At 39.7% G+C, this 11,679-nt stretch overlaps 1 protein-coding gene across 2 annotated transcripts; it reads right to left on the reverse strand.

The window, feature by feature from the left end:
• Nucleotides 1–159: 159 nt before the first annotated feature.
• On the reverse strand, nucleotides 160–10,532 carry ap5z1 (adaptor related protein complex 5 subunit zeta 1). Of its 2 annotated transcripts, XM_058049236.2 has the most exons (18): nucleotides 10,420–10,532; nucleotides 10,145–10,282; nucleotides 9,795–9,975; nucleotides 9,530–9,683; nucleotides 9,350–9,462; nucleotides 9,102–9,273; nucleotides 8,898–8,945; nucleotides 6,993–7,133; nucleotides 6,885–6,922; nucleotides 6,601–6,763; nucleotides 5,474–5,652; nucleotides 3,794–3,936; nucleotides 3,600–3,718; nucleotides 3,386–3,513; nucleotides 2,440–2,537; nucleotides 2,238–2,370; nucleotides 959–1,173; nucleotides 160–881 (listed from the first exon to the last, which is right to left on the reverse strand). In XM_058049236.2, the coding sequence occupies exons 1-18, from the start codon at nucleotides 10,458–10,460 to the stop codon at nucleotides 569–571; spliced, it is 2,517 nt and encodes an 838-aa protein (XP_057905219.2). In that variant the 5' UTR covers nucleotides 10,461–10,532; the 3' UTR covers nucleotides 160–568. The 2 variants fall into 2 exon arrangements, with proteins under 2 accessions (XP_057905219.2, XP_057905218.2); XM_058049235.2 differs by lacking the exon at nucleotides 8,898–8,945 and having other exon boundaries at nucleotides 168–881.
• Nucleotides 10,533–11,679: the final 1,147 nt, after the last annotated feature.

Here is an 11,679-nt window from a genome sequence, read left to right on the forward strand (position 1 = left end):
GTTTTTTGGAATGTGGGAGGAAACCGGAGTACCCGGAGAACATGTAAACTCCACACATAGATGGCGGAGGGTGGAATTGAACTCGGGTTTCTTAGCTGTGAGGCCTGCACGCTAACCACTCATCCACCGTGCAGCCTTTTTAGGAATTATGATGCTAATTTTAAAATAATGCTCATCAATGAGACATCAGAGCGGTGTCGAGTAGCATAGAAATATAATAAAGATCCTTAAACACATCTAATATATTTAGTCTACCTTCCAATAACCACGTGCCAAAACGTATAGCTATATTTTGAAGATTCGTTCAAATATTAGAAAGACGGCATTAAGTGTGGTGATCAAGTGCAATCCAATCAAGATCAAGATGGAGGAGTTCTTAATGATCAATGGATCAAGTGTCAAATAGATTCGATGTTGTTATAGAAACACGCCACTTATTTTCTTACTGGCCATAGACTGTATTTTTTCCAGATGATCTATTTTGTACATTTTTATTCCTGTTAAATCATATGAATAAAGAAGAGATAATATATATTATATTGAATTATGAGTGTATTTTGTGGTTAATTTACAAAACACGTAATTGATGTTTTGTTGACGGAGAAGCGGGTGTATGTTGCGTTTGAGACGTGTGTGCCTGCGTGAGTCTGGTGAGCGCTCGCAGTTGCAGCGGCATGGCCACGTTGGTGTCTCGGTGCCACCGGGGCGCGGTGACGTGAGGGGGCGGGTTCAGGACGCTCTGAGCCACGCCGGGCGTTTTCAGCAACGAGCACAGCTCTTCCCCGAGAGTCACTATGGAAACTAGGTCCTCTTCGTCGGCGCACCAGGGAACGGCTCCGCTTCTGGATATGTTTCTCAGCTTAGAGAGGAAGAGAGACACCCTGCCGACGGAGAGACGTGGAAACGTAAGCGATGGCGGAAACTAAATAAAAACCCCAAATGTACCGCTCTCAGCCACCTGGGGATTAGGTCGTGTGATCGTGACGCCAGCTTAGCCAGGGCGTTCATGAGGGTGGTGATGACCCGAGGGGCGGGGCGGCCTCCTCCTGGGGGCGAGGCAGATGACGTGATCTCAAACAGCACGGCCTCCAGCGCCTCAAAACAGGAAGTGATGAGCCTCACGGAGCAGCGGGAGTCATATGACACAGACAGGTACTCCCCAAGCACCCACACCTACAAGACAGATACGTTGGGGGGGGGGGGGGGGGGGGGGGTGATTTTGTGTTTGTACTGAACCTAAATTACATAGACAAATGTATTGGGACACCTTGCAGGAAGTGAAAATGAAAGACAGCAATACAATTATGGGAATAAAGTCAAAATATTATGAGAGTATAAACATTCATTCATTTTCTACCGCTTTTCCTCACGAGGGTCATGGGTATGCTGGAGCCTATCCCAGCTGTCTTCAGGCAAGAGGCGTGAAGTCAAGGTTAAGCAGTGATTTGTATGTGTTGCGCAACTCTGATTGTGCTATGTGAGTGTTTGCGTGTCAAGAAGGTCTTCTATGAAAAGTTACATTCATTCATTCATTTTCTACCGCTTATCCTCACAAGGGTTGCGGGGGATACTGGAGCCTATCCCAGCTGTCTTTGGGCGAGAGGCGGGTACACCCTGAACTGGTGGCCAGCCAATCACAGGGCACATATAGACAAACAACCATTCACACTCAATGACAATTCATTCATTCATTCATTCATTTTCTAACGCTTTTCCTCACGAGGGTAGCGTGTCTTCGGGGCGAGAGGCGGGGTACACCAACAGGGTGTCAATCAGCCACAGCCAGCCAATCACAGGGCACATATAGACAAACAACCATTCACACTCACATTCATACCTATGGACAATTTAGAGTCATTATTAGCCTAGCATGTTTTTGGAATGTGGGAGGAGTCAAGGTTAAGCAGTCATTTGTATGTGTTGCGCAACTCTGATTGTGCTATGTGAGTGTTTGCGTGTCAAGAAGGTCTTCTATTCGTTTTCTACCGCTTATCCTCACGAGGATCACGGGGTATGCTGGAGCCTATCACAGCCGTCTTCGGGGCGAGAGGCGGGGTACAACCCTGGACTGGTGGCCAGCCAATCACAGGGCACATATAGACAAACAACCATTCACACTCACATTCATACCTATGGACAATTTAGAGTCGCTAATTAACCTAGCATGTTTTTGGAATGTGGGAGGAAACCGGAGTACCCGGAGAAAACCGGGTGTGATGCACTATCCGTCTAATTACCACATGAGTGTAGATCTCTTCTTTGCTGTAAACGTTGGATGTGGCTCCCGCCAAGTCCAGCAGCTCGTGGGATTGGTCCATGACCAGCGATGGGTGGAGTTTGCACAGCCTTAGCAGCTGGTGGCTAAAGACCCTGCCGAGAGAGCACGTCTGCATGAAAAATGAACTAAAACGTTACTTTCATCGTGTGTGTGATGTGTACCTGTGTACATCCTTGATGTATTCAGGGATGTTGAGAAGGAGGCTGCTTCTCTCCAGCAGGACCAGGATCACCTGTCCTAAAAGGGTTTTATCAGCCACCTACAACAAATGGTAATGGTTTGATTTCATTTGAACATGCATCAGATTACAATTGAGTGCATCTCATAATCAGTTCACAGTTCCACATGTCCAAAAGGAGTAGGAAGAAGCTTATTAAATCCTACCCCTCCATCTGGTACTTTTACAATTAGTAACTGTTACATTTGTTCACTTCCTGCTTTCCTATTTTATTTTATATTTTAAAATATATTTTATTTTATATTTTAAAATATATTTTATATTTTAAAATATATTTTAAAATATTTTACAATCAGTAACTGTTACATTTGTTCACTTCCTGCTTTCCTATTTTATTTTATATTTTAAAATATATTTTATTTTATATTTTTAAATATATTTTATATTTTTAAATATATTTTATATTTTAAAATATAAAATAAAATATATTTTAAAATATAAAATAAAATAGGAAAGCAGGAAGTGAACAAATGTAACAGTTACTGATTGTAAAAGTACCAGATGGAGGGGTAGGATTTAATAAGCTATTTATATTTATTATATTATATATTTATTTTATATTTTAAAATATATTTTATATTATACATTTTATTTTATATTTTATATTATACATTTTATTTTTTATTTTATAGTATAAATTTTATTTTTTATTTTATTTTATTTGAACATGCATCAGATTACACACGTCCAAAAAAAGAGTAGGAAGAAGCAAAGCTTATTAAATCCTACCCCTCCATCTTGTACTTTTACAATCAGTAACTGTTACATTTGTTCACTTCCTGCTTTCCTAATATAACCCTGCTACAAAGGCATGTTTAGTGATGTTAAAGTGACCCCCTCCCCCCTCGTGACCCTGAACATTTCCTTACCGTGATGACCGTATTGAAGAAAATATGCAGCAGAATCGGGACAGTCTGGGCACACCGAACAACTCTCGGCCAATCGGCTGCCTCGGACAGAAACTCGAGGAGCGTGCTCAGTCGGTCAATTGTGTCGCCTATACGATAAAACAACAGTACATTTGTGTTAGCCGTGCTTATTAATATTGTTACTAATAAAACCCTTGTTTTATTTTGTGATTACCCGAGCCTGCTTCACTACGAAGGAGAAAGAGGAACAGCCCTCGGAATGATGGATTCCGGAATGCATCCATTGATGCGAGGCCACGCCCTCCAGACTCGGAAATGGGCAGACACGTTGACCTGTGTGCACAAAGTTGACACGACGATTATGTTCTTTTTAAAGAAATGGCCGATACTAGTGTGCCATATGCTCACCTGAGCTGCAAAAGCAGAGTAGCAGAGAGACAGGGCAGGTCAAGCAAAGTGTGCAGCAGCTCCAAAGCAGTTCCAGATGTCACCAGAGAGGGCAGCAGATCTACAAAATCGTCAACCACTGCGGGGCTGTCCCACGCTAAGAACTGCAGTTACAGAATGTTGGAAAATAAAAATCAATGGCGTCATTAGGCCTATTTTATTTTAGTATTATTTTTTAATTATTTCACATTTTTATTGATTTTTTAATTATTTTTTTATTACAAAAAAAAATATCTGACCAATTTCATATAATAGGGCAAAAGCAGGCTAATACGAGTAGGCTAGTATTAGCCTGTATAGCTAATACTAGCCTAGTACTAGTAGTAGCAGTAGGCTAGTATTAGCCTGTAGTACTAGCCTACTACTACTACTACTAATAGTAGTAGGCTAGTATTAGCCTGTAGTACTAGCCTACTACTACTAATATTAGTAGTAGTAGGCTAGTATTAGCCTGTAGTAGCTAATACTAGCCTACTACTACTAGTAGCTAATACTAGCCTAGTACTAGTAGTAGTAGTAGGCTAGTATTAGCCTGTAGTAGCTAGTACTAGCCTACTACTACCAGTAGTAGTAGGCTAGTATTAGCCTGTAGTAGCTAATACTAGCCTACTACTACCAGTAGTAGTAGGCTAGTATTAGCCTGTAGTACTAGCCTACTACTACTAATAATAGTAGGCTAGTATTAGCCTGTAGCACTAGCCTACTACTACTACTACTACTACTAATAGTAGTAGTAGGCTAGTATTAGCCTGGTGTACTTTTAGTAGGGCAAAAGCAGGCTAATACTAGCCACTTTTAGTAGTAGTAGTAGTAGGCTAGTATTAGCCTGTAGTACTCTTAGTAGTGCAAAAGCAGGCTAATACTAGCCTACTATTACTACTACCACTAGTAGTAGTAGGCTAGTATTAGCCTGTAGTACTAGCCTACTACTACTACTACTAATAGTAGTAGTAGGCTAGTATTAGCCTGCTGTACTTTTAGTAGGGAAAAAGCAGGCTAATACTAGCCACTTTTAGTAGTAGTAGTAGGCTAGTATTAGCCTGTAGTACTCTTAGTAGTGCAAAAGCAGGCTAATACTAGCCACTAGTAGTAGTAGTAGTAGTAGTGGGCTTGTATTAGCCTGTAGTACTTTTAGTAGGGCAAAAGCAGGCTAATACTAGCCTACTACTACTACTAATAATAGTAGTAGTAGGCTAGTATTAGCCTGTAGTACTACCCTACTACTACTAATAGTAGTAGGCTAGTATTAGCCTGTAGTACTACCCTACTACTACTAATAGTAGTAGGCTAGTATTAGCCTGTCGTACTTTTAGTAGGGCAAAAGCAGGCTAATACTAGCCTACTACTAATAATAATAATAGTAGTAGTAGGCTAGTATTAGCCTGTAGTATTCTTAGTAGGGCAAGAGCAGGCTAATACTAGCTACTAGTAGTAATAGTAGTAGTAGGCTAGTATTAGCCTGTAGTACTTTTAGTAGGGCAAAAGCAGGCTAATACTAGCCTACTACTACTACTACTACTAGTAGTAGTAGTAGTAGTAGGCTAGTACTTTTGCCCTATTATATGAAATTTGTTACTAGCCTACTACTACTACTACTACTAGTAGTAAAATCAGCTATAGTAGCATTTCCCTCCTTTTCACCTTGAGCAGGTTGGGGAAATAACATGTGTAGTGAGGAACACGGAGCTGTACACTCTCCAGGTTTAGCCGAAGAAAGCGCAGGAGCTCGTGTGCCAGGAAAGGGTCGTTGAAGAGCTCGGCGGGGAAGCGACCGAACACCAGTTTCCACACGGCCTCACAGTCGACGGCGGCCATCTCCCCTAAATGGGACAAGAACATCATTTGGCTGTTATTAGGCTGATACTTTTTTCTCATGCTTTGAACCCTGCAGCTTGTACACTGATGTTGCTATTCATTCATTCATTTTCAACTGCTTATCCTCATGAGTGGCGCAGGGGTTGCTGGAGCCTATCCCAGCTGTCTACACCCTGGACTGGTGGCCAGCCAATCACAGGGCACATATAGACAAACAACCATTCACACTCACATTCATACCTATAGACAATTTGGAGTCGCCAATTAACCTAGTATGTTTTTTAAATGCTCACAGCTAGGAGACCAGGGTTCAATTCCACCGCCTCTCGTTTGAAGACAGCTGGGATAGGCTACATCACCCATGCGACCCTCGTGAGGAAAAGCGGTAGAAAATGAATGAATGAATGAATGAGTGCAAAGGTGACTATAGGGATGCTATTTCATGTCTAGAGGCCTCTAATGTTAAAGTCCATTTGGAAGGTCATAAACGTTAATGTTCAGGCCTCGCAGCTCAGAGACCCGAGTTCAATTCCACCCTCGGCCATCTCTGTGTGGAGTTTGCATGTTCTCCCCGTGCATGCGTGGGTTTTCTCCGGGTACTCCGGTTTCCTCCGACATTCCAAAAAAAAACATGCTAGTTTAATTAGCGACTCCAAATTGTCCATAGGTATGAATCTGAGTGTGAATGGTTGTTTGAATGCTTTTGGAATGTGGGAGGAAACCAGAGTACCAGGAGAAAACCCCACAGGGAGAACATGCAAACTCCACACAGAGGGTGGAATTGAACTCGGGTTTCCTAGCTGTGAGGCCTGCATGCTAACCACTCATCCACCGTGCAGCTGTGATGTGGCTAATTAACGGCTAAAAAAGGTACATTTCCCATGAGGCTTAGAGTAAGTAAGTAGTGACGTGCACGAGTGATTAATTAACTCACTGTTTTTAACTCACTGTACCGTGATTGAGGTAGAACTGCGCCACAGGCAGCAGGACTCTGGCGAATGACAAGTCTGAGCTGAGACGACCAAAGAGCGCCTTGATGCACGGGAAAGCCCTGTAGACCATGGAGGCATCCTCTACACACACGCAGTCCAGGATACACACCGCTTCCACTAGACACTGACAAAGGAATACACACTTTTTTGAAAAGTTGCTTTGTTGCAAAACCGGTTTTCCCGTATCAACATCTGCCATGCGAGCCTGCAGTGTGAGCAAAAAAAAAAGAAAAATATGTGCTTACAGCTTTTTGTAAATCGCTATCTGTCCTTTTCTGGGCCTCTGAGACAAATAAAAGAAATAACACATTATGACACAAATGACACAAAAACAGATATTTGTCTTCACATACTGCGATCGCTTTGTTCAATGAGGCGCTGGCAGTACTGGAAGGCTTTCTCTCTCAGGCGCTCCTTGGGAGGAAGCAAGCGGCTGGAGGAGGAAGTGGCGGAAACCATGGAAACCACGGATCCGTCTATCTCCGACCGATCATCTGCAACATCGCAGGTCATTTTTAACACATTCAAAAATATATTCATCAATAAATTATACTGTTTCATGGCTCAAAACGGTTGCACGGTGGTTGAGTGATTAGCATGCAGGCCTCACAGCTAGGAGACCCGAGTTCAATTCCACCCTCGGCCATCTCTGTGTGGAGTTTGCATGTTCTCCCTGTGGGTTTTCTACAGGTACTCCGGTTTCCTCCCACATTCCAAAAAACATGCTAGGTTAATTAGCGACTCCAAATTGTCCATAGGTATGAATGTGAGTGTGAATGGTTGTTTGAATGTTTTTGAAATGTGGGAGGAAACCGGAGTACCCGGAGAAAACCCACAGGGAGAACATGCAAACTCCACACAGAGATGGCCGAGGGTGGAATTGAACTCGGGTCTCCTAGCTGTGAGGCCTGCATGCTAATTTCTGCGAATTTCACAGATTCAAAAATATATTCATCAATAAATCATACTGTTAAATGGCTGAAAACGGCTTATTATAAGTGAAAAAATATTGAAGAAACCTACATATTTTTTTTTTTGCTTACATTTAAGCATTAAAATGTCTAAATGAACTAAAATACAAATATAAGGCATTAGAAATACACATTCAAATATGTGATAATATGTAGCATTCTACACTGGTCTCTAGGTGTCAGTAATACCATAATAATGAGTGAGACACACAAGCACCAGACTTGATCGGCGAGGGAGAGGCTTTATTTTCAGTTTTAAATAATCTCTTATCATGTCTGCTATATTGCGTAATACAAAAGTTTACATGTGACTATAGGGGTGTTACTTTATGTCTACAGGACTCTAATAATGTTAAAAATTGGATTGCAATCCAGAAAATGATATATAAATGTTAGACTGGAGGGGGGGGGCTAATAAATTGACAATAAAAGCATAAATACTGCAGATTTCAGAAAACAACAGATGGAATGATACAGCACAAAATTAAATAATAAAAGAAAAATAAAAAAATTGTTACAACTATAATGATGAAAATGGTAATATTAATGATGATTATAATAATGGTAATAATAATAACGATTCTAACAATAATGATAATAACAATAATAATATTACAATGATAATAATAACAGGGGAAAACAAGACTGTGGCATGAACATGATTATATCCTGCAAAAAAGGGGTAGGCATTCATTAGCTTTTGCTTCAGCCTACTCCTTTTTAGGCTTGTGATCAGATAGTTGAATACAAATGTAAATAATGGAAAGTTATATTTTGATCCATGTAAGAAATACACTGTAATGTTTCATATATTTGCCCAAATAATTTTTTTTTTAAAACTCACTTATCACGGTCGGGTCTGGAACTGCAATAAATGAGGGATTTGTGTCCATGAAGTAAAACTATGACAGTTATGGAATTTTATGGAAATTGTAACCAAGCACATATAACTTAGTTTATGTTATGATGCTTTAGAGCTCTGCATGTCATCAAAAACAATAAGAAGCTTGTGGAAAGATATCAAAGATTATTTTAGCATTCAATAGATCAGCCGGGTCGGGGGGGTCGGGTGTGGTGGGTTAGATTGAATTAGTGAAGAAAAATTAATAAAGTGGTTAAGACTGGTTAGCTTGTGTTTTAGCTCGATTGTGCTATTAATGATCAGTGAAAGTAAAGCAGTAAAGCGGTTTTAGGTTATTTTTAGTTGATTCAGCTTCCGAGATGCACATGCGTGGGTGAGCGGGCGGACGGGCGGACGTTGGGGGGGCTGTCAAATTCACTTCTTACCATTAGAAAAGGAATGAGAGAGGGAGAGACTTAGCTGTAACCTGTTTGCTGGAGATGATATAAACACAAAGTGAAGTCATTTGTGGTATTTGCTTCGTCTGAGGGCGCATACAGATATCATATGTCATATACCTAAAAAAAAAATGGTGGTCATTTTGTTTGGCGTTTAACCTGAATGGCTTTAAACGACTGTCAAACTCGTACCTGTGTCTGCTATGGAGCCGCTGGACACAGAGTGGAACGTGAGAAGCCAGTGGCGCAGCATGGAAAAGGAGTAAACGTTCATCCACTGGTCTTCGGTGAAACCTTGCCCGACGCACAGCACTGTGAAGAAATCTCCTGAAACCGTCCCGTCCATCTCTGTGATAGGCTGCGGCTGACGGAACACAAAAAAGCTATCACGTGATAACGCACCCACTTTCTATATGAAATAATGTCTGTTAAATATGCACCTGACGTGACCTGGATGCTGTGAAAAATCCCCCCGAGGAAGCACCGCCCCCTTGCGTGGTGCTCGCATAACGCAGCCAATCGACAAGCTTTTTACTCAGGAGTGTCACGTGATCTGCGATGAAACTGAGTCACTCACACAACATGCGTCCTTTTTAACGATACAGTCATGTGATTGTTACCTTCAGTGATGCACTCAGGGCTGTGTGAGAGCACGGTGTTGACAATTGGAAGAGTGTGCGTGAGTGAGTGATTCGGCGGCGCTTCTGATGGTCGGTTCTCCAGGCCGCGTAGGAGCTGAGCGCAGAGAGATGACACAACATCTCGGGATCCAGCCTGAATGCGGACAAATATTAAGTCAATCTTGGAAATAGAAATCATAATCTTATACAACTTAAACCGGACTAAATGAATGATTTAAAATATATTTATATGAAATGAACACACCTGAGCTAGCAGGAGTGCAGCAGTGTGGCTGTTCAGTTGGCTGTTGTTCTCCTGGATGTAGTTCGCTTCCTCACCAGCGAGGGGCAGTGTCTCCCTGAGCACAGCTGAACTCAACACCTGAAGCTGCTCCACAGGTGAAGAAAGGAGCGACTTCAGCCTTTTCTGAAGGTCTGGTGGCAACCTTTATTCATTAAAAAATAAAAATATATATTTTTAAGAAAAAAATAGAGGATGAAGTTGATGGAAATTAACGGAGGTGGACGGGAAGATGACAAAATATAACAAAGTATAATACTGTATACAATTAGAGGCTAAACCTGGTCAATAAGGTCAATAAGTTTTGCCCTTACGTTCTTGTATACTTGGTGGCAGACAGGATGAGATGAAGCCTTTGCAAACAATCAACAGTCTCATGGCCGAGATCTTTCCCTTGGAGCAATTTCATTAATCTGCTATAAAACTTCTGTAGCTCCGACTCCTGGATCTCCCTGAAAAAGTACCATAATAAACAAACCACAAGTTATGTACATATCACAACCGAGGAACATGTAAAGCTACTGTTTTAGCTTGAACATCGATAAATATTTATAAAATACTCAATATTGGTCATGTATTTAGATTGTACCTTGCTTGTTTGATTAAGCTTTCCGAGCCGTGAGAATACATGCTAGCTACGACAGCCTAGCTAGCTAGGAACTCACCGGAAAATAAACAGTGCAGCGGTGTATCATATCCTGACTGAAATCATGTGACGCCTTTTTAGTTCCGCTTTCAGTTCAAGCAAAAGGATGGTCACTGAAGAAATACTGAAAATCTGAAACCACAACTAAATATATTAGAATCTTTTTAATAGCTTCATTTTCTGCTGTTGGTCGTGTGAGTCACACGAGACTCTATTTTTCCATAAACAGCAATATTTGGTTCATTTAACAGCTGTATTTAAATAAGAAACAAAATACACAATAAATAAGAACAATAAAAAACACGATACTACATTATGAACATTCCTACCCAATAGTTTAAATTAATAATAATTAATAAATTAAAGAATACAAAAATCAGGCTGCAATGATGTGTTGCTGTAATATAAATTCCATATAAGTAATGAATAAATAAATAAGAACAATAAATAAGAACAATAAAAAACATGATACTACATTACTGCCATTCCCACAAACAGCTGAAATTAATAATAATTAATAAATTAAAGAATACAAAAATCAGGTTGCAATGACCTGTTATATAATATATAATCCATATAAACAAATAAGATAATAAATATATAAAAACAATAAATAAGAACAATAAAAAATCACAATACTACATTTCGGCCATTCCCACAAACAGCTGAAATTAATAATAATTAATAAATTAAAGAATTAAAAAAAATCAGGCTGTAATGACCTGTTGCTGTAATAGTTTTTAGTCAGGTATGTAGTATAAAATATTTTAAATATTCCTTTTTGTTTACTTTTACGAGTAACAACACTATTAACAATAAAAATACAAAATGATACAAGTACAGAGCTGTTGAAAAAACATTTTCATGTCACAAATGTCTCATAAATGTATAATTAATGTATGTATAATGTATGTATAATTAAATGTATAATTAATTTAAAAAATAAATAAATAAAAAAAATAAAATAAAGGGACAGTAACTCAGTACAGTAAAGGTACAGTAAGTCATCTTGCAAGAACATTCATGTTTGATGAATAGAAAAAAAATAAGCAACCATTTTTCTCAGAATTATACAGGTTTTTATCAATGTATAGAAAGTATACCACTATTTTTTCCCCTTGGAAATATACAACTTTTCTGGAAAACATGAAGCTCTTTTCTAGAAAAAAAAAATACATTTTTTCTCAAAAAATAAAAACTAAC

This window comes from Doryrhamphus excisus, linkage group LG16 (genome assembly GCF_037039965.1).
Source record: "Doryrhamphus excisus strain RoL-2023G ecotype Guam linkage group LG16, RoL_Dexc_Guam_v1.1, whole genome shotgun sequence".
Taxonomy (NCBI): Eukaryota; Metazoa; Chordata; class Actinopteri; order Syngnathiformes; family Syngnathidae; genus Doryrhamphus; species Doryrhamphus excisus.

Bases quoted from the DNA above. Each gene is read 5' to 3' on its own strand.
- ap5z1 (XM_058049236.2), bottom strand. From the start codon at position 10,460: ATGTATTCTCACGGCTCGGAAAGCTTAATCAAACAAGCAAG. The intron at 9,976-10,144 runs GTAAGGGCAAAA...TAATGAATAAAG, and splicing joins GCCACCAAGTATACAAGAAC to GTTGCCACCAGACCTTCAGA. The intron at 8,946-9,101 runs GTACGAGTTTGA...TATCATCTCCAG, and splicing joins CGGCTCCATAGCAGACACAG to CAAACAGGTTACAGCTAAGT.